Here is a 25,005-nt window from a genome sequence, read left to right as displayed (position 1 = left end):
TTTGACTGAAATTCCCGAATCTATAACAAGCTGTGCATCCAGATAGCGCTTTGAAAGTATACAGTAGAGCAGGTGATGTATGACTGACAACATGTTTCACGAGGTGCATCCCAATTTAGAGGCTGCATTCGAATCATCCCATTTCAAACTTTACATCCTTTAAACGATCCTAGCTGTGTCTCAATTTGAAGGTTGCACCCTATGCAATTGGTATTAAAATGCAGCCTTCGATGGATGCCACCTCTGAACTGGAACGCAGTGCCAGTCCTCAAATTGAGTTTGACTGACAGGCGATCTGACCAATCATAATGGCAGATTTGTCAATTATTATACAAACCAGACAGGAGAGTAGATCAACGTTGGTGGACTTGAACTTGAAGATGGTGTGTATTGATGTCATGATGTTGGCAGAGCTCTGACTTGATGCTTGTTAAGTGCTGGCAGGTGCTCTATTATACTGCAGACCACTTGACTTGACGGTAATGAGGCAGGCGGGCTTATTTCTCTGATATGTCTAAATACCACACACATTCTGCCCCACACACCAGCATCATTTCTGCTCAGAGTCAAACCATTCATCATCTGTTTGATTAAGTACACACATAAGCGTAGCAGCTGCTAGAGTGACCTTAACACAATTGTTTGAACTGAAAGGCAGCAGGTTTCGGTTGCAACCCTTAAAATGTGTTTTCCGTTTTTGTTTTTTTTACATTTCTAGTTAATGGATGATTCAAGAAAACAGCTGACAGCTGTCATTAGCCTCTTAGTGTAATAAATGTAATATTCAGCATCAAATGCATAATATTATTTATTCTTGTGACCTATAATACAGTCATAAAAACTTGTAGGCACACATGATGTTTATACAGGCATTTCAACAAAACGATATTACATTTCATATATCGGATCTCCTAGTGTATAACAGAAATCCGCTGTAAGCTTTGGGACTGAGCATTCATAATAGCTACATACGCATCATTAGCAACATTTGCACAGATTCGAGTCAAATATGGCATTAACGGTCTCCAGTACTCTATAAACAGCTGTTTACATCACTCTAACCAGACAAGTGAGATGCAATACAGTATAGCACTTGAACTCGATTACAAGACCTGTCATCCTCAAAATATATAATTACAAAATATATATCACTCTCAAAAGCACTTGCTGATATTTCACTAAATATGTGTAAACACATGTACAGCTCATGTTAGTTCCCTCGAAAAAAAGCACTACTGCCAATTATTAGTCATTTTGTCAGCGGTTAATATTATTGTTTATAATATTCAAAAATGAAACAGCCACAGCGCAAAAACTAAATATATATATATTTTTATCTTGTTTTCTATTACAAATATTTCAATAATCTTGAGTCAAGATACATTTACCTGAGAAGCAAAATGACTTAAGCGTAGTACAAACATCTGTCAGTGGCATAAGAAAAACTATTTGAAATCAAAAGGTAAAACAAGATGTTTGTACTACAAAATCGACAAGAATACCAAGGTTTTATTTTTTTATTTTTTTGCAGTGCAGTGCAGTGCATTTTTCATTTAAGTTTTACAATTAATTAATGTTTATGTAATAGTTCATGCTACAATATCCCTTGATACAAATACTGTACTAGGAAAATAGTCAACTCCCTTTTCAAAAAGCACATTAATAGAAAAAAAAAGCCTAAGAAGAAAACTATAGCCTAAGATTAAAATCGAACGCATATGGAAGTAAAATTAAATACAGCAGCCTTACTTAAATCTTTGATATTAAATTGCACAACTAACACAGCAACAACCATTTAGCTTATTTTGGCTGACTTCTACCTCCACCACTGGCTGCATGCCTTAACATATGTTCCCATTCAGCTGATAGATGCGATCATGAACTGCCATATATGATAGATTTGCTGCTATACTGTACATTAATATGCTGGAGCCCAGCCTGTGCTGTAAGGACTGACTTCTATGCTTTTTAAAAAAAATGTCATATGCAATTATTACTGGTAAAAGAAAGGGTATCAGTACTGTCATTGGGTTCATGCACATCAGCCAGTCTTTTTTGTCATGTACAGCAAACAGATTGGTTACTAAAATCTGGTGCAGCAGCATCACAATCACACCGGTGACAAGCAAGAGAAGTTATGTGACTAAAATTATAAATTCATAAATTCTTTAGGCATTTCTCCACAGGAAAACATTTGAAAGAGCTGGAATTTCTGAAGTAACTACTTTATATTATACTTTGTAATATGTAAAAGAGCAGCCAGCATATTCTACAAAAATGTTTCTTTTGTGTTCTACAGAAGAAAAGTTTACCACGATTTCTGGAGTCTCACTGAATCCTTGTTCCTGTAAAAGTGTACCTTGGTAAACGTGTTTCAGGTGTAAACAGTGTTAGCCAGAGCATCGTGAACGTGAAACCCTCTCGGGTTTTCCAAGCACACTTTGGTTTTGGTTTTTCACATGACCACACATTTGCCTTTGAGCTTCTCGGCTCGTTTCTGCTGCTTGCTCTTCTTGCCGTCGATCTGAAGGCTAACAGTCCTGCGTTTCTCCAAATTAAGCAGCTCTTGAAACAGCTCCTTGACGTTGTGATTTGTCTTAGCTGACGTCTCCATGAAGGCACACTTCCACCTCCTGGCCATGGCCTCTCCGTCACTGCTCTCCACTTCACGAGCGCTCACCTCATCGTTCTTGTTGCCCACTAGCATGATTGGGATGCTCTCGATGTCCCCCTTAATCAGACAGATCTGCTCGAAGATGGGCTTGAGCTCCTCCAGAGACTGTTTGCTGGTGGTGGAGTACACTAGGATGAAGGCGTGTCCTTTGGAGATGGACAGACGCTGCATGGCAGGAAACTGGTGACTGCCCGTGGTGTCTGTGATCTGCAGCGTGCAGATGCTCTTGTCACAGCTGATCACCTGCCGGTAGGTGTCCTCCACGGTGGGGATGTAGCTCTCGCGAAAGGTTCCCTTCACGAAGCGCAGGACCAAGGAGCTTTTGCCCACTCCTCCAGCTCCAAACACAACCACCCGGTAATCATTGCTTTGTTCAGGCATGGTGTCGCTCAGAATGACCTGGATGGGAGCAAACTGAAAGGAATTATTATGAAATAAAAGTAAAAAGGGTACACCATCTCATTTTCTGAGAGTGTACCAAAAGTTGTCAATTTAAAAAAACAGCATTTGCATCACTGTACATGCATATCATATTACCTGTAAACGGGGCACTTTTTATTGCCTTTGACATAACATCAATTCATGCACAAATGTTTCAATATAGTGACTTTTCTACAAAAATGTATTTGATACAGTATAATATATTAAATATATAAATCATGTAAGACTTTTAAAAACGAATGCAATTCAATTCAAACTAAGCTCAGCTTTTATATTAAATGTTTCAGATATAATCGGAGTCAGTAGAGACACTGGCCAATGAGACCTCTGCCAGCCTGACATCCACTTTCCCTTATTCGCTCAATGCAGGAGCAGCATCTACTCAGTGAGCACATGGATGCGAGCAAAAACGGCTAGTGAAATATGTTCTTTTCTTTAGCAGTAAACTGATGCAGCGCTGTCGGAGGATGCAGGCAGGATGCGCAGAAAAAAACAGACAAGATAAAGGACAAAGAGAAACCAGCCGTGATTTGTGAGTACCACCTATACTTTTACATTTATTTGATATATAGGCTAATATATTATGTATAATAAACACGGAGTATAATATATACTGTACAAAAACAAAAGATTGAATGGATGCGGTTCTAAACTCACCTAAATGTCGATGTTTAAAGACGTAATTCTAAATCCCTGTTGTCATGTCGCGGTAGACGATGGAAATGATGGGAAATGGGCTGTTTTTTTTCCTGTGGGTTTGCGATTCCTCTAAAGATCCATCCGAGGCGTGACTGATATTTAAAGGGCCAGCGCTGACTGAGTCTTTCCCGTTCTCGCTCCGTGACGTCACGAGGGATTTCAGTCTTTCTCCCCAGCTGCTGCAAAACACATGGTCCATATGACCAGCCCGCATTTATGGTGTGTATTCCGCCACATTCGGCTTTATAGTGTTTGTAACTGGCATACAGACATCGTTCATACTTTCTTTCGCATATTATTCAGCTATTTACACAGTTGAACGATCAAATAACCATGCTAGGCTTTTGTGAAGTTAAGAAACTTAAGATTAAAATGTGCTGAATGTTTAACATTCAAAATGTAAACACATAGCAATGACAATATATTGACCCAAGCAGTCATAAGTCGTTGTATGGGTCAAAATGATTGATTATTCTTTTATGCCAAAAATTATTAGCATATTAGTAAAGATCGTGTTCCATGAAGATATTTTGTAAATTTTCTTCCGTAAATATATACATATATATATTTGTTATTTTTGATTACATTGCTAAGAACTTCATCTGGACAACTTTAAAGGTGGTTTTCTCAGTATTTCGATTTTTTTTGTAACCCCTAGATTTTCAAAGAGCCAAATATTGTCCTGCTAACAAACCATACATCAGTGGAAAGCTTATACATCTTAGTTTAAAAAAAATGCTTCATACTGAACTGTGATTAGCTTTATCTCTCCTGCATAGTCCGAGATTCAACAATTCACAAGCACCTTTGCACTGCAGAGGGTCTATGGCTGTTTACAAAACCTGAAAGGGGGGGTACTCAAAATGTCCTACCCATGGGTTAAATGTACATTTTTATAACGTTAAATTTTATATTTTTACTAATGTTTATAGCAAAATACATTCTAAAACATAAGTAAACTCTAATCAAACCAGCTTGCATTCATACAAACAAGAACAATGCAACACATTTTTCTAATACTGACCAGAAAATAAAAAACATGTACTTTACATGTATGGTAACATATATTTCTATCAACCATTTCTTTGTAATACTGTTACCAAATCAGACCAGAAAATAACATAAAAACATATATTTTGTTTACATGTATTTGTGAACATATAAATGTGTTTTTAGGTATATTAGTATATAAAGGAGAGATAAGATATACATTTGGAGCTGAGTTCACCATACAGAAGCTGCTGCTGAATTCAGAAGTGCATACCTACAACTCTTACCATCTATTCTGTGGTAAAATTTGTAAGATTAGTATGCAAGTATTGTTATGTGTCTCATTTTGAAGGCTGCGCCCTCTGGGGTTCTGCATTTATCTCTTGTCAGAAAAGCAACCATTTTAAAATGGACTGTTATTCCTTTTTAGGTGTAAATTACTATGGAATATAATGTTGGTTACTTTTCTGAAATAGTACAACATATATGACATGTTTGACCAACAAATGCAACCTCCAGAGCCTTTGAAATGAAATAAAGCTACAGCCTTCAAAATAGGTCTGTAGGTCTAATGGCAGAGGCTTTTCCTCTTTCTTTAGAACATTTGCTCAGTATCTTGCAATTTGATGCCTCATTGATGAAGTTTCATCACAGTCTCTGAGTTACGCAGGGGTAGGTACTGAGGCTGTTATGAGCACAATGTTCTCGTCATTGATATTGGTTCCACCGGGTTTGGTCGGGATAACAGATTTTTGGTAGTAAGTGTGTAAACGGTTGATCCCATCATGAGACCTGTCCATGGTATTGAATCTCTTAACCAGCTTTTGAACTGCTGGAGAACATAAATATCAAGTTCTTAACCTTAAAGGGGTCACATGATATTGCTAAAAAAAAACACTATTTAGTGAAAGTGATTTTCAGCCAAGTATGGTGACCCATACTCAGAATTTGTGCTCTGCATTTAACCCATCCGAAATGCACACACACAGAGCAGTGAACACACACACACACACTGTGAGCACACACCTGGAGCAGTGGGCAGCCATTTATGCTGCGGCGCCCGGGGAGCAGTTGGGGGTTCGGTGTCTTGCTCAAGGGCACCTAAGTCGTGGTATTGAATGTGGAGAGAGAGCTGTTCATGCACTCCCCCCACCCACAATTCCATCCAGCCCGAGACTCGAACTCACAACCCTTCGATTGGGAGTCCGACGTGTTTATGTGGTTTAAGGTTAAAAAAAAACATTATTTTCCACATACTGTACATTATTGTTGCTACTCTGTGCCCTGCCTTCTGAAATGCGTAATTTTTTACAAAGCTCATCTATTGAAAAGCGAGGTGTGCTCTGATTGGCCAGCTATCCAGTGCATTGATTGGCTGAATACCTAAACCATGTGACAGGAATGTTACGCCTCTTACCATACTGTGATGATGTGGGTCCTGGAACGACAAGACAAAAACAATAAAAACCCATTGCAAACGAGGCATTTATTGCATCCAGTGGGGACATAAATACTGATTATAAGGACTTAAGCCCTTTTCGCCAGGGACACACAGCAACAGAGCGACATTATCCCATTCATTTTCATTGGAAAGCTTGCTACTTCCGGCGACATGAGCGACAGTGACCGTTAAACAACAAAAGTTCAGAATTCTTCAACTTTATGCAAATAAGTAGCGAATTTCTCGATCCAGCCCAGGGCACAGTTTCAGTGGGCGGCAACTACAGTTGCAGAGTGGATCTGGGACACATTCATGTTTTCTTCTGGAGCTCAGAACAGAAGACGTCAAGACTGTCGAGGCAGATACAGACTGCTTGCTGTTTTCCTCAAAAACCTCACCAAGGTATGTCACACCGTGCGATTAAACTGTTCTACTAATAAATTAATTTCTTATTATGCTGTATGCTCTATAACTTAAAGGTTTGGTGTTTTTATTGATTCTTAGATCTGTGTCAGACTGTAATGTTGGCAAACACTAAGGCCTATGTTATCAGAGGACATGAAGAAAACATCCAGAGGTCTTTATTTATACATAAATATATTTTTTTTAACTTAATTTAAACTTTAGTCATTTTAACTGATTCTATTACTTTTTGGTGTTTAAGATTGCTGTGTGGTAATTATAGTAATGAGCTAGCAATGTTAACATTTAAGTGCTAACTCTTAAAGGATTAGTTCACTTCTGATTTCAAATTTCCTTATTTTTGAGGAAAACATTCCAGGGTTCACTGGGTAGAAGGTCCACAGTAGCTGCATATCCACTGTCGGGCTAAAAGCGGGCGTGCTAGTGCGTGCCAGGGCCAGTCGCATTTCCACTGTCACTTCCAGGGCTTAAAAATCTAGATCAAATATAAAATGTAGATACAACTATACAATAACGGAATGTAAAAAAGGCATATAATAAAATTAAAAATAAAGTTAAACAAAGCAGTGCAAGGCAAATGACAGATAGAGTGCAAATCAATGAAGTGAACAACAGTGCAGATAAAAGATTTTTAGTGCAAAAAAAAATGAGACGGGTTCCATAAATGTCCTGGAGGGGGGGGAGAAAGACACCAATGATTTTCTTAGCTGCTCTCACTATGTGTTGCAGAATCTTTCGGCAGGACACGTTGCAGGCGCCATACCCCACAGTGATGCAGCTCGACAGGATGCTCTCGATGGTGCTTCTGTAGAAAGTGTACATGATGGGGGCCGGGGCTCTGGCTCTCCTCAGTTTGCGGAGGAAGTAGAGACGCTGTTGTGATTTCTTGGCCAGTGCTGCTGTGTTTTCAGTCCAGGAGAGGTCCTCTGTGATGTGCACACCCAGGAACTTGGTGCTGCTCACTCTCTCCACAGTCGGACCATTGATAGTCAGAGGAACGTGCTGAGTGTGTGCTCTCCTGAAGTCTACAACAATCTCCTTTGTCTTCTACATGTTCCGAGAGAGATTGTTGTTACTGCACCACTTGGCCAGGCGGCTCACCTCACTCCTGTAGTTTGTCTCATCTTTGTTGCTAATGAGACCCACCACAGTCGTGTCATCTGCAAACTTAATAAAGAGGTTGGAGTTGTGTGATGGTGTGCAGTCGTGGGTCAGCAGAGTGAAGAGGAGGGGGCTCAGCACACATCCTTGGGGGGCCCCAGTGTTCAGTGTGATGGTGCTGGATGTGTTGCTGCTGACCCATACTGCCTGAGGTCTTACAGTCAGAAAGTCCAACAGCCAGTTGCATAGCGAAGTGTTGAGCCCCAGCTGAATTAGTTTGTAAATGAGCTGTTGAGGGATGATTGTGTTGAATGCTGAACTGAAGCCTATGAACAGCATTCTGACATATGAGTCCTTTTTTTCCAGATGTGTGAGTGCTGAGTAGAGGGTAGTGGCGATGGCATCATCGGTCGACCGGTTGGACCAATATGCAAACTGGAAGGGGTCCAGGGAGGGGGGAGGGCAGACTTGATGTGGTGCATGACTAGCCATTCAAAGCACTTCACGAGGATGGGGTAAGTGCAACAGGACGGTAGTCATTGAAGCAGGATGGAGATGGCTTCTTCGGAACTGGAATGATGGTGGTAGTTTTTAAACATGTGAGAACAACAGCCTGACTCAGTGAGATGTTGAAAATGTCTGTGAAGACATCAGTGAGTTCTACTGCACAGTCTCTCAGGACACGCCCAGGGATGTTGTCAGGACCCGGAGCTTTGCGTGCATTGATCCTGCTGAAGGATCTCCTCAAACTGTCTGAGGTCAGCGTCATCACCTGGTCGTCGGGAGGAGGTGGAGTCTTCTGTGCAGTGGTGCTGTTTTGTTGCTCAAAGCGAGCAAAGAAGGTGTTCAGGTCGTTCAGCAGAGAGATGTTGTTGTCACAGGTCCGTGGTGGGGGCTTGTAGTCCGTAATGGTCTGTATCCCCTGCCACAGGCTCCTATTGTCTCTGCTGTTGCTGAATTGATGGGCTATCCTCCTGGAGTGCTGTCTCTTAGCATCTCTGATGCCACGGGACAGATTGGCCCTAGCTATTCTCAGGCCCACCTCATCTCTAGCTTTGAAGGCAGCGTTCCGTGTCTTCAGGAGTCTGTAGACCTCCCCTGTCATCCATGGCTTCTGGTTGGCCTGGACAGTGATGGTTTTTGTGACCGTTACATCATCAGTACACTTGTTGATGTAGGCAGTGACAGTCTCTGAGTACTCCTGGAGGTCAGTGGTGTTATTGCATGTGGCAGCCTGCTTAAACATGTCCCAGTCAGTTGTGTTGAAGCAGTCTTGAAGAACCTCTGATGATCCTTCTGGCCACACTTTAATCTGTTTGTAAACTGGTTTGGCGACTTTAATGAGTGGTATGTATGCAGGCATTAGCATGGCAGTGATATAGTCTGAGGCTCCGAGGTGGGGGAGGGGGAGGGCTTTGTAAGCTCCTCTCTGTGTGGCGTAAACAATGTCCAAAATGTTATTACCTCGTGTTGGAAAGTTAATGTGTTGGTGTATTTTTGGAAACACACTCTTTAGGTCAGCATGGTTGAAATCCCCAGTTTTCCTCCCGCGACGAGAGCTCTGTCCGCTTGATAGCACGTCAGCTGGTCGAGCTTAATAGCGCCATCTGGAACGCTGTTGCTGAGCCATGTTTCCGTGAACACAAAACACAACAGTCTCTTACAGTCCTCTGAGCTGAACGTAGTAATCGAATGTAGTCCAGTTTATTGTCCAACGAGCGTACGTTAGCCAGATGGTGGGGATAGATGGCTTGTGTGGGTTAGCCGTTAGCCTAGCCCGGATACCTCCATGTTTTCCCCTCTTTTTCTTCCTCTCACTCCGCTTGTGGTGCCTCCGCTGTGGGCGAGATGCAGTAGTGGGGGTCGGTGATGGTGAAGGCCGCCGTAGCAGACCGAGATCCCGCAGCTGTTCCGCGTGCGCAGAGTTTAACAGTAAAAAAGCGGTTCTGCCAACATCGAGCAGAAACTCGCGACTGTATTTGGACTTACAGACAGGTAGACGCGACGATGTCGTACAAAAACACTGCAACTCACAAGACAAAAAACATGAAAACACCGTTCTGTCGGGACAGAGAGAAGCCGCTGCGTGTGGACGCACCACCATCTTGGACGCCACCGCCATTTAAGCAGGCTATTTTCATAATGCTTCAGCGTTAAAGTTAAATAAATAAAATAGAAATACATAAATTAATTAATTATGCTCAATGTATCACTTATAGTAAAACATAACTTCTCTTTGTTGGTGAAATGATTGGGTTGCATGACATTGTTCCTGAGAGGCGTGTAAAGGCCGTGATTTAATGAAGCGCAGCAGAGCTTCAGGCTCGACTTTGGAAACGCAGCGCTATTTTGGCCTCTGTGCTACTGGCCCGAGGCTATTAGCCCTACCTGGCCCCTTTTAAGCCCTGGCTCGCACTGGCCCGACAGTGGAAAAGCAGCCATTGAAGTTTCAGTGCAGTTTCAGAGGGCTCTACACGATCCCAGCCGAGGAAGAAGGGTCTTATCTCGTGAAACAATTGGTCATTAAAAAACCCGTAATGTATATACTTTTTAACCTCAAACGCTTGTCTTGTACATTCCGGTTCATGAGAGTTAGGGTATGCCAAAAAACTCCCATCTCATTTTCTCCTCCAACTTCAAAATCCTTTTAAAACATCCTACATCACTGGTTTACTTTTTTTTAAAGACTTTTCAACTTCTTTGCATGTTCACTTTGTAAACACTGGGTTGGTAATTTTGCAGTGATGTAGGACGATTTTAAAGTTGGAAGAGAAAATGAGAGAGTTTTTTGACCTACCCTAACTGTTTTGAACAGAACTGCACGGAGCACGCATGCACATTGGAGAGCTACACAAGAGGAGCATTTGAGATTAAAAAGTATATTGTTTTTAATCTTTTTTTTCTCTCTTTAGAAAGTTGCCAATCCATTTGCTAGATAAGTCCCTTCTTCATCTTGGATCGTGTAGAACACTTTGAAGCTGCACTGAAGCTGCAAATTGGACCTTCCACCCAGTGAACCCCAATTGCAGTGTGAGATAACAAGGTTTTATTGACAAGGCAGAGAGAGTAGTGAAGTGCACAAGAGATACCACAACTGGAACACGGTAAACAGACACAGCTAGGGAAGGGCACTAGGACAGCTTCAGAAAACACCTGGCAGAATACTTTGGCAACAGAGGGGGCAGCAAGACCAGGCTGATGTAGAAGACCACTTGTAGAACGCCAACTCTGAAGCAGACCAAGTTTCAAGGCAGGTAGAACCAAGGCAGGACACACGGGAACAGGTCAGGAACTTTAACGCAAGACTAGACAGGACAAGGCTTCACAGAAACAAAAATTAAACCCAAGACAAGGGGAAATATAAACCATAAACTAATAAAAAGTAAAGCAACAAAATAAGAAACTATTAACAATTTAACCAACTTAGAATAATCAAACGATACCAAGAATCAGGACTAGAAAAACTTAATTAACTATTACAAATAGGAGCAAGAACAAACAAATTACTTAAACAAGGAGCAATAAAGAACATGAAGCTAAGAGGACTGGACAAAACAAGGCACAAGACCAACCAGGCAGGGAGGCATGGACACATATTCAGCCACATCCATAGACAGAGACAATGACAGGGGTTGAAAAATAGGGGCACTATAAATAGGGGAGGAACACACATGAAGAACAAGAGAAGAGGAAATGAGGAGGAGGGGTTAAGGGAGCACATGGCCGAGAAAACAATTAACAAGGCCATGTGCTGACACAAGAAACAAAACAGAGTGACAAAGCCCTGACACTACCCCCCTCCCAGTGGATGCCACCTGGCGTCCACTCCGACTAAACAGATAGTTGTATGAATAGAAAGTGCAGATAGCGGGTGGGTGGGGTGTGAAAGTCAGCGTCATAAGCGGTTAGCACTGGGCTTGAGCAGACTGTACAGGAACATCTTCAGAGGTCATGACTAGAGTAGTATACTTGGGGAAAGCCTCCACAGGTGAAACATGATTAGCTGGAACACACTCTAAGGGACTCATCAGAAGCAGCAGTTAGCTGATCCAGTATGATCTCAGTGAGCGCAATTTCTAGCAGTAACAAACTCCATGGGCTTAACAAGACAAACAGGAACAACCTTGAAGGACCGGACAAAACAGACAGGATAGCCTCTTCAGGTGGCTGACAACTAGTAGGAAAAACCTCTGAGGGCTTGACAAGACAAAAAGGAACACATCTCCATGGCCGTGACCCAACTGGCAAGGATGACCTCAGAGGACACAACAAGACAGACAGGAACATTTTATATAGCTATAACTTGATAGGTAGGAACACCTTCTATGGCCATGATCCAACCGGAAGGAACAACCTCTGTAGGAGTGACAGGACAGGCAGGAACACTTTGTATGGCCCAAACATAATGGGTAGGGACAACCTCTGAAGGCATAACTTAACAAACAAGAATAGTCTCTATGAACATGATGGGCAGGAATCACTTCAGTGAATCTGGTATAACAGGCAAAAAACCTTCTGCATGGACTGGACATGAAACCAGGATTGATCTCTGGTCATTTGACACAACAGGAACATTTTCTGTGGACATGACAGGAGTGACTTCAACAGGCATAATAACTGTGACTTGAGGTTCTGACAAGGCCACCGTAGTAGACACCACTGGACCAAGTTCCAAAATTGACTGAAGACCCAATGGGGGCTTTTTAAAAGCCCTCCTAGGCCACAGGAAGAGACTCAGGAACTCACTCATGAACCGCCTCGGAGGCTGAAGAAGTGCCCTCCAGGGCTGCAGGAACTGATTCTTGATAGCCCTTGGAGCTGACAAACTGTCCTACGGGGCTGGAGCCAACACTGGATTGAGCTCTAGGATTGGAGCTGACACTGGAGCGAGCTCTGGGGCTGGATTGGCTTGGATTACTTTAAATTTGACTAGATCAGGGATAGCTGCAGAAAATTTGGTCAAATCGAAAGATGCCTGGAACAGGTTTGACTGACCCAGGGATGCTTGCAGCTATCACAGGCAACTCAGGGTATCTGAAACTGACAAGATATGATTAATAAATCAGGGCAAAAAATTCACTAGATAAAAGAGAAAAAACTGGAGAAGTGAAGCTCATCTGCTGGGTCCTGACTGTGGCTGGTTCATGATGTCAGGGATCTAGGAAGATGGACCCAATTGCAGTGCGAGAAAACAAGGTTTTATTGACAAGACACACTGACACGAGACTAGTGAAGTGCACAAGAGGTACCACAACTGGAACACGGTAAACAGACACAGCTAGGGAAGGGCACTAGGACAGCTTCAGAAAACAACTGGCTGAATACTTTGGCAACAGAGGGGGCAAGACCAGGCTGACGGAGAAGACCACACAAGGCACCATAGAGCAGAGGCACACAGGAACAGGTCAGGAACTCTAACACAAGACCAGACAGGACAAAGCTCCACAGAAACACAAATTAAACCCAAGACAAGAGAAAATATAAACCAATAAACTAATAAAAAGTAAAGCAACAAAGTAAGAAACCGTTACCAATTTAACCAACTTAGAATAATGAAACAAAACCAAGAATCAGGACTAGAAAAACTAAATGAACCATTACAGATAATAACAACAAGCAAGAACAAACAAATTACTAAAACAAGGAGCAAGACAAGAACATGAAACTACGAGGACTGGAAAAAACAAGGGCACAAGACCAACCAGGCAGGGAGGCACAGACACATATTCATCCACAGACAGAGACAAAAACGGGTTGAAAATGACCATGAACTAATAGGGGAGGAACACACATTAGGAACAGGAGAGCTCAATAAGGCAAACAAGAAAGCGTGGTAAAGAGGAAATGAGGAGGAGGGGCTAAGGGAGCACATGGCCGAGAAAACAATTAACAAGGCCATGTGCTGTTATAAAGAGAGTGAGAGTCCTTCTGATCCAATTGCAGTGCTTTATTTAAGAATGGTCAGACAGGCAGAAATCAGGAATGGCGTAAGGTATGTCAGGGGTAACCAGAATCGAAAACAGAAACAAGCAGATATTGGGGCAGGCAGCAGAGAATCAGAGTCCAAATACACAATCCAAGAGACGGGAAGAACAAACACAGGGGAAAACGCTCGGAAATGCTAGACAGGCTAAACAAGACTTCGCAAAGAGTTGGCATGAGTGTTCTGCTTATATGGGTGTGTGTGTATTAGCTGCAGGTGTGCGCAATCAGTCCCAGGAATGAAGCAGGATGGGAAATTGAGTTAAAATGAGTCCTGAGTGAGTCCTGACTGGAGTGCCCTCTATTAAAGTTCACGGGCACTCCAGCTAATGATCGTGACATAACCACTCCCCCCCCCACACACACACACCCCCAAAGAGCGGCTTCAAATGCTCAAAACAATCTAGGAGGGCGGTGGAGTGGAGGCGGAACAGGGGGAGGGATGGAGGGCCAGGTCCATGTGGAAGTGCAGTGGCCGGGGACCGGGCAGAGAAGGCAGAACTGGAGCCCTTCCTGGGCATAACATGGAGATCAGGAGCCCTTCCTGGACCTGACATGGGAAACAGGGGCCCTTCCTGGGCCTAACATGGGAAACAGGGCCCTGCCATGGGCTTAACTTGGGAACAGGGACCCGCCATAGGCTTAACTCTGGAACAGGGACCCTCCATAGGCTTAACTCAGGAACAGGGCTTAACTCAGGAACAGGGACCTGCCGTTGGCTTAACTCGGGAACAGCGGCCCGCCATGGGCTTAACTCAGGAACAGGGCTTAACTCAGGAACAGGGGCCTCCCATGGGTTTAACTCGAGAAAATGGGACCGAAGCCCACCAGGGCGGAGCAGAGGACCACCACAGCTGAACAGACTAGACAGAAGCCCACCAGGGCGGAGCAGAGGACCACCACAGCCGAGCAGATGAGACAGAAGCTCACCAGGGCGGAGCAGAGGACCACCACAGTGGAGTCAATGGAGCAGGAGAGCAAGTCTGGTCAGGTAGGACTGAAACAGAGAACATAAACCGGTTAATAGAGGCCTCCTTGGTCATGATGAGATGGTAGCTGGCCTCTGTGGCCGTCACAGGGTGGGTGGTAAGTTCATGGATGGCCTCTGTGGCCATGACAGGACAGACTCTTCATAGTGTCAACTTCTATGAATGACATCCACAAAAAAATTAAGTTTTTGTAAATCAGTACAAAACTGCAAGTTTAAACTTTTCCTAAGGACATAAAAAGAGGCTCAATGATCTTTCACAGACATGCACAGTAGTAGCAGAGATGTCCTTTCGTTATTCTGTGGGTGGCGTGCTAATGTTGATTGACAAGCTCCGCCACCTTCTGAGTCCCGGACTTTGCCTCAATCCTCCAACCCAGCAGCTCCACAATGGCTCCTAGCTCCCTCCTCTCCTTTCTAGGTGCTGATCCACCATCTGGTCTGGATACGTACTGGATCCGGGTGACTGCAGTGACCCTTTGATCTGGACACAGACTGGATCTGGTGGCCACCGTGACCTCAGAACAAGAGAGAAAAAGACAAATATTAGCGTAGATGCCATTCTTCTAATGATGTAGCAAGTACATAGGGTGTTATGGGAAGTGTTTCCGGTTTACCTAATTAATGTAGCCTAAAAATCCTTTAACGGATTTGGATATTAAAAGCATATTAGTCTGTTATGTGTATGCCAGGTTAAAGAGATGGGTCTTTAATCTAGATTTAAACTGCAAGAGTGTGTCTGCCTCCCGAACAATGTTAGGTAGGTTATTCCAGAGTTTAGGCGCCAAATAGGAAAAGGATCTGCCGCCCGCAGTTGATTTTGATATTCTAGGTATTATCAAATTGTCTGAATTTTGAGAACGTAGTGGATGTAGAAGATTATAATGTAAAAGGAGCTCATTCAAATACTGAGGTGCTAAACCATTCAGGGCTTTATAAGTAATAAGCAATATTTTAAAATCTATACAATGTTTGATAGGGAGCCAGTGCAGCATTGACAGGACTGGGCTAATATGGTCATACTTCCTGGTTCTAGTAAGAACTCTTGCTGCTGCATTTTGAACTAGGTGTAGTTTGTTTACTAAGCGTGCAGAACAACCACCCAATAAAGCATTACAATAATCTAACCTTGAGGTCATAAATGCATGGATTAATATTTTTGCATTAGACATTGAGAGCATAATTTAGATATATTTTTGAGATGGAAAAATGCAGTTTTACAAATGCTAGAAACATGGCTTTCTAAGGAAAGATTGTGATCAAATAGCACACCTAGGTTCCTAACTGATGACGAAGAATTGACAGAGCAACCATCAAGTCTTTAGACAGTGTTCTAGGTTATTACAAGCAGAGTTTTTAGGTCCTATAATTAACACCTCTGTTTTTTCAGAATTTAGCAGTAAGAAATTACTCGTCATCCAGTTTTTTATATCGACTATGCATTCCATTAGTTTTTCAAATTGGTGTGTTTCACCGGTCCGCGAAGAAATATATAGCTGAGTATCATCAGCATAACAGTGATAGCTAACACCATGTTTCCTGATGATATCTGCCATGGGTAACATATAAAGCGTGAAGAGTAGCAGCCCTAGTACTGAGCCTTGAGGTACTCCATACTGCACTTGTGATCGATATGATACATCTTCATGTTCTACGAACTGATGGCGGTCATATACAGTAAGGACGATTTAAACCATGCTAATGCACTTCTACTGATGCCAACAAAGTGTTCAAGTCTATGCAAAAGAATGGTGTGGTCAATTGTGTCAAACGCAGCATTAAGATCCAATAAAACTAATAGAGAGATACACCCATGATCAGATGATAAGAGCAGGGGTCTAACATACATGTTGTTGGTTTAGATGATTTAACAAGTTTATACAATTCTTCCTCTCCTATAGTAGAGAATGAGTGAAACTGTTCCTCAGGGGGTCTATAGTGCACTGTCTGATGTGATACTGTAGCTGACGGCTGAATGGTTGCAATTTTATCTCTAATAATATCGATTTTAGAAGTAAAGTAGTTCATAAAGTCATTACTGCTGTGGTGTTGGGAAATGTCAACACTTGTTGAGGCTTTATTTTTCGTTAATTTAGCCACTGTAGTGAATACATTCCTGGGGTTATGTTTGTTTTCTTCTGAAAGAAAAGAAAAGTAATCAGATCTAGCAGTTTTTAATGCTTTTCTGTAGGATATGTTACTTTCCTGCCAAGCAATACGAAATACCTCTAGTTTTGTTTTCCTCCAGCTGCGCTCCCTTTTTCGGGCTGCTCTCTTTAGGGTGCGAGTATGCTCATTATACCATGGTGTCAAACTGTTTTCCTTAACCTTCCTTGAGCGTAAAGGAGCAACTTTATTTAAAGTGCTAAAAAAGAGAGAGTCCATAGTTTCTGTTACATCATCAAGTTGTTCTGAGGTTTTGGATATGCTAAGGAATTTGGATACATCAGGAAGATAACTTAAAAAGCAGTCTTTTGTGGTAGAAGTGATGGTTCTTCGATACTTGTAACAAGAAGTAGAATTTACAATTTTGGCTATATGAAGTTTGCACAGAACTAAATAATGATCTGAGATATCATCACTTGGCTGAATAATTTCAACACTATCAACATCAATTCGATGTGACAGTATTAATTCTAGAGTATGATTTCGACAATGAGTAGGTCCTGAAACGTGTTGTCTAACCCCAATAGAGTTCAGAATGTCTATAAATGCTGAGCCCAATGCATCTTTTTCATTATCAACATTGATATTAAAATCACCAACTATTAAAACTTTATCTGCAGCCAGCACTAACTCAAATGTAAAATCACCAAGCTCTTTAATAAAGTCTGTATGGTGCCCTGGTGGCCTTTATACAGTAGCCGGACAAACATAACAGGGGATTTATCATTAACATTTCCTGAAAACGTTTGTTATAAATTGAAGCAACACCTCCACCTTTGCCTTTTAGACGCGGCTCATGTTTATAACAGTGATCTTGGGAGGTGCAAGTTGAAAAAGGTTGGGAACCACTAGTGGAGAGTATCTCATGTAAATACAGTAGGTTATGGATTAAGTGAAGACGAGCAGGTGGGTGAAAACTGTGTCTGTATTTTTTTATTTCTCTAAAAAACGTTTGCAAAATGTTTACCTTAATTGCGCTGAATATACACGATGGCCAGATCAACATTCTGTCCAACGTTATATAACCAATCCAGGGGTTTTTCTGCATTGATCTTTTTTTTTTTTTTTTCGGCTGTCAAAGCCTTATTCGATCGGCGAGTGATGTAGAATAGAATGACTGCTGCGCCTGACGGCGCGTAGGAGAGAGATCCCGGCTGTGCGCGCGCACTCACAGTCTTAAAACTACACAAGCGTTTCTTGCTCTCTCTCTCCCTTGTGCATATTGATCAAAATCATTAAACACCATAGAAAAAGTGCAAAACACCAAAGTTTCACGCGCGCTCACGCACTCACAGTCTTCAAACTACACAAGCGCTGTCTTGCTCTCTCTCTCTCTCTCTCTCTCTCTCTCTCTCGTGCATATTAACCAAAATCATTATACACGATAGAAAAAGGGCGGAACGCCAAAGTTTCACGTGGAGCATTCGGATTCTTTTTTTTTTTCTCCATGCCGGGCTGCTGGTTATTTTTTAGGGCCCGAGCACCGAGGTGCGAGGACCCTCTTGTATCTGCTTTGTTTTTTATTAGGGCCCGAGCACCGAGGTGCGAGGACCCTCTTGTATCTGCTTTGTTTTTTATTATTAGGGCTCAAGCCTGGAGGGCGAGAGCCCTATTGTTTTCCTTAGGATTATTTGTTATTATTATTATTATTATTTATTCTTCTAATTTTTTTCCAAGGTTTCGGGGGCTTTTGGGGTCCTTAACATGCTTAAAAAGTCTTGAAAATTGGCACACACATTGGAACCTGCGGCCATTAGGGCCGGGCAGAGACTGATACACGGGCGTGGCACAGGGGCTCTACAGCGCCCCCTGGAATACTGAGGGCCATATATCATACATACTTGCACGTAGACACACGAAACTCGGTACACATGTAGATCTCATCAAACCAAACAACTTTCGTACTGCATGTCATAGGCTCCGCCCAACAGGAAGTTGGCTATTTTGGGTTTAGTAGTCATATTTTTCGTCAAAGGTGTGGGGGCTTTTGGGGTCCTTAACATACTCAAAAACTCTTGAAAATTTGCACACACTTTGGAATCTGTGGCCTTTAGGAGCCTGCAGAAGCTGGGACCCGGGCGTGGCACAGGGGCTCTACGGCGCCCCCTGGATCACAGTCAGAAATGTTGATGTATAGCTCACACATACTTGCCAATATTCATATGAAACTCAGTACACATATAGATCTCATTGTGCCGAACAACTTTCATATTGAATATCATAGGCTCCGCCCAACAGGAAGTCAGCTATTTAGAGTTATGTAAAAAGCACATGCTCTGGAATTTGAAATACTTGTCATAGGTTTTTTACTCGATTGCCGCCAAACTCGGTCAACATGATCTCAAGACATTGGGGATGAAAAATTGCCAGGGGATTTTTGATATCTCGAACGGTTTGCTCGTGGCGAGGCTTTGAAATTATGGCGAGAAATGAGAAACAGGAAGTGTCTAATACCATCCACATACATTTCCTAATTTTAATCAAACTTCATCAGATTATTCATTGTATGATGTCGATCGCATATATGTGACTATTAGGAGTCAAAGTTATAGCGCCACCAACTGGCAGCAGGAAGTGTGTCATTTTCAAAATGCTTTAAATTCAGCATCTTATTTTTACTCGATTTGCTTCAAACTTCATCAGAATAATGTTAAAACACAGCCGATATAAATCTGCTGGGGGGATATTGATATCTAAAAATATTGTTGCCGTGGCAACATGTGAAACTGGAATACTTCTCAGGTGATTTTGAGGCATATAACATGCTTAGAATTTCATCAAACTCAGAACACATATCAGTATTAGTGACAGCTAGACACTGGCAAAAGTTCATAAGAGGGCGTGGAAGAGGCACTCTATAGCGCCACCTTTTGTCAAAAGTGGGGGGGTTAGTTTTAGCTACAGACACCAAACTCAGTACAAAAATTGTTCTTATCAAGACGGACAACTTTCTAATTCACAGTCATCAGCTACGACCAACAGGAAGTCGGTTATTTTGATTTGAATGTGGATTGTTTTTTACATTTAGCTGTGAATTAATGCATACTGCTCAGAGGTGAGTAACACTATACACACCAAACTTGGTCTACTTGTTGAAAAAACATTGAGGAACTTAAATTGTGAATGGGTTTTGGATAGCTTGGATGGTTTTGTCGTGGTGATTTTTTTAAATGACAGTAAAAATGGAATTATTAATTTTCCTTCATTTTAAAATTCCAAACACTTCAAAACCTTTTTTCATACAGAAAAAAAAAGTTATTCTGAGTAAATATGCATAGTTTCATGACTTTACAACACTGTATGATTAAAAGAAAATTAAAAAACTGTCAGACATCTCATCTCACTCTGTCCATCTGTTTGAGTGTGTGTGCTTAGACTTCCATTGTCTCAGAGAAAATGCGCCCCTACAGGTGCAGTTACCGGACTAAAAACGGGAGGAGACTCTCTTTTGGTTTCACTTTTAAATCGGTTAAAATACAAATAAATACTTGGATTTAATTCACACTGACAAGCTAAACCAACATATATGATTATTATCAGGTCAGGGCTCATTAATAATTGATGTGTGGTCAGTGATACGTGAGAAACACGAGAGATGAATCACCGCTCTGAGCAGGAGCGTGTGGAATGATGAGCTCAGAAAAAAAACGAGTTTATTCTTGTTTTATAGCTATTAAAAATAAAGTATTGCAGCGATATCACACAATACACCAATTAGAACACACCAAGAGCTAAATTAAGATGTTTTTGAACTGTTTGTGTGAAAATGAAATATTCGCGGCTGTCTATCTGAAATCATTGCCTCCGATCAGCGCGCACAGTGTCACAAGTTCAAAACAAACGAATTTATTCTTGTTTAAGAGCTTTTTAAAATAAATTATTGCCACAAATGCACACCCATTATAACACAACACGAGCTAAATACAGGTGTTTGTGACCCGTTTATGTGCGCAAGACTGTTTGAAAGCGCGACTGGCAGAATAACATATATCTCTCGAGCTGCAGGATTTTGCCTTTCGTCGTAAGAACGGACACATCACGGACAAGATTATTTCAAAATACATAATTGCTTGGCTAATATAAACGAAAACAGCCACGTGAACATAAACTGTTGAGAAATAAATCTGAAGTGGATCGGATTTTAATATTAAGTGACCGCATATACCAGCTGCTTCTGTCTTCAATTTTAATCTATATAAAAAATAAAGCTCATTCATCTTGGCTGCTTTTTTAATGTGTGTAAGTATTTATTTATTTATTTATTTATTATTTTGCTCTAACAAGAATTAATCTATATTTAATTAAATCAATTCAATTTTATTTTACATTTGATTTGTCCATTTCTGCATCTAAACGCATAAAAAAAACCTAAAACATGCTCTACTATACTATTGACTATTATATTTTCTTTATCGTCCAATTTATTTGGTGTACACACTTCCATTTTCATAATAAACTTGTTTGTTAGATTATACACAGTTACAGTGGTCTATAATAAATATTAACAGGTTTTATTCAAGCTGTTTAGAATGATTGCAGTAGGCTAATTTTTTTAAATGTAAATCCCCCCTAAAAATTATTGTTATTGTTTTCCAATAAATAAAAAAACATTTGAAAACAATAACTGTTGTACTTTTTTATACATTTTGTATAATTTCATAGTTTATGCATTATAGTTATAAAAACAAATACATTTTGCCACTAACATAGTAATTTTAGGCCTTATCCTTTTCTGACAGTTTTAGGGATTTTAAAAAATCCTAAAAAACCTTATTTGTGCTGCAAATAATAATTTCAAACTCAAAAAGTAAATAGTCAGTTCATGCTTTATAAAGCCTTGTCCCAATATTAATAGTCAGTAGTAAGCAGTTTATAAATACAGCTATAAATAGCTTGTTCTTGGTTTATAAGCACATTTATTAAAAAGGAGAGTAAAGGGTCAGTTATCTTCCTATGAAAAATAAAAGATAAAAATAAACAAACAACCACACAGATTGATACAGGACTCAGAAATTTTATTGTGGATTTATGATAAAATCAGCCTGTAAATGAATTCATACTCCTCCTCATACTGCTCCATACTCCTTTTTCAACATGATGCCAATATACTGACATCTTAAATTGTGAATGGGTTTAGGATAGCTTAAATGGTGTTGCCATAGAGATTTATTAAAGTAACAAAAAAAATGCAATAGTTATTTTACTATATCTTTAAAATTTTTCATTCTTACTCTTCATAATTTTTGTTTATATAAGTAGAAGTCATCATTTGAAGGAAGCACAGTAAGTTTCATAGCTTTATCATTTTCAAGATCCAGCATAAAATTAAAACTATCATAACTTATAAATCAAGCTTGCAATTCTTAGTACCAATAATGGCCACCAGATGGAGCTATAGGATTACTTTTAAATAATTATTGTAGAAACAAGTATGATTTAAATCATTTATAGAAATCTTTCAGAGAAAAATAATATGAATTTTATGTATTTTACTGATAAAATGACCCTCACTTAATTAGAATAACAAGCTGAAGTATTGTGAACTGTATATTAAGAATAATTCTTTATAGGCTTTATGGACAGATACGTTTTGAGTGACTCTTGAAGGTTCACCACCATATCCTCTTTTACCACTGTTTAAAGAATTAATCTTACAGAACAGGTGCGAATGAATTTTGGATAGCTTGAATGGTTTTGTCGTGGTGATTTTTTGAAATAATAGTAAAAAAGGAACCAGTAAATGTCTTTTTATTTTTTTAAAGTGCAGCTTCTAAACACTTCAAAAAAATTTACACATGGAAGACAAGTCATTCTGAGGAAATATGCATAGTTTCATGACTATACAACACTATATTGATGATAGAAAATTAAAAAAACTATCATATATCTGATGTCACTCTGTCCCTCTCTCACTGTGGGTAATGTGTGTGTGTGTGTGTGTGTTAACTGAATTATGTGTGAAACTATCAGGGAGCATTTAGTCTCCAGCGCCAACATTTTACAGAACTGCCACTTTCCTGGAGTCTCAGAATTACAATTTGTCAGGTTCTGAGAGATCTAAGATTCCAAAAAAAAATATTTAATTAGAATATCATGAAGTATTGTGAAATACTATATATTAAGACTTTATATATGGGCTTTATGAACAGATTAGAGTGACTCGTGAAGGACCAGCACCACCTCCTCTTGTCCGATGGTTTAAGGAATATATCTTCCAGAATCCGGGATTAATATATATATATATATATATATATATATATATATATATATATATATGGGATATATATATATATATATATATAAATGTGATTTTAATGTCTAGATGATTCGGATTAACCCTTTAACTGCCGTATCCTTTAAAACCTCACTGCCAGAGGGATATTGTGAATGCATGTGCCCGCTGGGCACAGTTTACCTGATGCCACCGGGGTGGCGATGGCATTGGTGGCTTGAGCCCGCCATCGCTGCTTGCAGCTATATTTATTATTTATTATTATTATTTTTCTTCAAGGTTTCGGGGGCTTTTGGGGCCCTTAACATGCTTAAAAAGTCTTGAAAATTGGCACACACATTGGAACCTGCGGCCATTAGGGCCGGGCAGAGACTGATACACGGGCGTGGCACAGGGGCTCTACAGCGCCCCCTGGAATATGGAGGGCCATATATCATACATACTTGCACATAGACATACGAAACTCGGTACACATATAGAACTCATCAATACAAACAACTTTCGTATTGCATATCATAGGCTCCGCCCAACAGGAAGTTGGCTATTTGGGGTTTATTATTCATATTTGTCGTCAAAGTTGTGGGGGCTTTTGGGGTCCTTAACATACTCAAAAACTCTTGAAAATTTGCGCACACTTTGGAATCTGTGGCCTTTAGGAGCCTGCAGAGGCTGAGACCTGGGCGTGGCACAGGGGCTCTACGGCGCCCCCTGGATCACAGTTATAAATGTTGATGTATAGCTCACACATACTTGCACGTATTAATATGAAACTCAGTACACATATAGATCTCATCGTGCCGAACAACTTTCGTATTGCATATCATAGGCTCCACCCAACAGGAAGTCAGCTATTTAGAGTTATGTAAAAAGCGCATGCTCTGGAATTTGAAATACTTGTCATAGGTTTTTTACTCGATTGCCGCCAAACTCGGTCAACATGATCTCAAGACATTGGGGATGAAAAATTGCCAGGGGATTTTTGATATCTCAAACGGTTTGCTCGTGGCGAGGCTTTGAAATTATGGCGAGAAATGAGAAACAGGAAGTGTCTAATACCATCCACATACATTTCCTAATTTTAATCAAACTTCATCAGATTATTCATTGTATGATGTCGATCGCATATATGTGACTATTAGGAGTCAAAGTTATAGCGCCACCAAGTGGCAGCAGGAAGTGTGTCATTTTCAAAATGCTTTGAATTCAGCATCTTATTTTTACTCGATTTGCTTCAAACTTCATCAGAATAATGTTAAAACACAGCCGATATAAATCTGCTGGGGGGATATTGATATCTAAAAATATTGTTGCCGTGGCAACATGTCAAACTGGAATACTTCTCAGGTGATTTTGAGGCATATAACATGCTTAGAATTTCATCAAACTCAGAACACATATCAGTATTAGTGACAGCTAGACACTGGCAAAATTTCATAAGAGGGCGTGGAAGAGGCACTCTATAGCGCCACCTTTTGTCAAAAGTGGGGGGGTTAGTTTTAGCTACAGACACCAAACTCAGTACAAAAATTGTTCTTATCAAGACGGACAACTTTCTAATTCACAGTCATCAGCTACGACCAACAGGAAGTCGGCTATTTTGATTTGAATGTGGATTGTTTTTTACATTTAGCTGTGAATTAATGCATACTGCTCAGAGGAGAGTAACACTATACACACCAAACTTGGTGTACATGTTGAAAAAACATTGAGGAACTTAAATTGTGAATGGGTTTTGGATAGCTTGGATGGTTTTGTCGTGGGGATTTTTTAAAATGACAATAAAGATGGAATTATTAATTTTCCTGCATTTTTAAATTCCAAACACTTCAAAACCTTTTTTCATACAGAAAAAAAGTTATTCTGAGTAA

General features: G+C 40.6%; 2 protein-coding genes across 3 annotated transcripts in view; one reads left to right on the top strand and one right to left on the bottom strand.

The window, feature by feature from the left end:
- Positions 1 to 802: 802 nt before the first annotated feature.
- Positions 803 to 3,990, bottom strand: diras2 (DIRAS family GTPase 2). Of its 2 annotated transcripts, none has more exons than XM_026273170.1 (2): positions 3,773 to 3,990; positions 803 to 3,088 (listed from the first exon to the last, which is right to left on the bottom strand). In XM_026273170.1, exon 2 carries the CDS (start codon positions 3,053 to 3,055, stop codon positions 2,456 to 2,458), a length of 600 nt encoding a protein of 199 aa, XP_026128955.1. In that variant the 5' UTR covers positions 3,056 to 3,088; positions 3,773 to 3,990; the 3' UTR covers positions 803 to 2,455. The 2 variants fall into 2 exon arrangements, with proteins under 2 accessions (XP_026128955.1, XP_026128954.1); XM_026273169.1 differs by having other exon boundaries at positions 803 to 3,073; positions 3,773 to 3,989.
- The window catches only part of syk (spleen tyrosine kinase), a 53,649-nt gene continuing 32,135 nt past the window's right edge, over positions 3,492 to 25,005 (top strand). The window contains exon 1 of the mRNA XM_026273167.1: positions 3,492 to 3,647. The gene's annotated coding sequence lies outside the window, so the exon portion shown is untranslated. The remainder of the gene's footprint in view (positions 3,648 to 25,005) is intronic.

The sequence above is a fragment of the Carassius auratus genome, chromosome 10, assembly GCF_003368295.1.
Source record: "Carassius auratus strain Wakin chromosome 10, ASM336829v1, whole genome shotgun sequence".
Classification (NCBI taxonomy): Eukaryota; Metazoa; Chordata; class Actinopteri; order Cypriniformes; family Cyprinidae; genus Carassius; species Carassius auratus.
The sequence above is the reverse complement of the archived record's forward strand: the minus strand, read 5'-3'. Positions and strand labels throughout refer to the sequence as shown.

What these genes read in the sequence shown, in the direction of transcription:
- diras2 (XM_026273170.1), bottom strand. Translation starts at nt 3,055, where the DNA reads ATGCCTGAACAAAGCAATGATTACCGGGTGGTTGTGTTTGGAGCTGGA.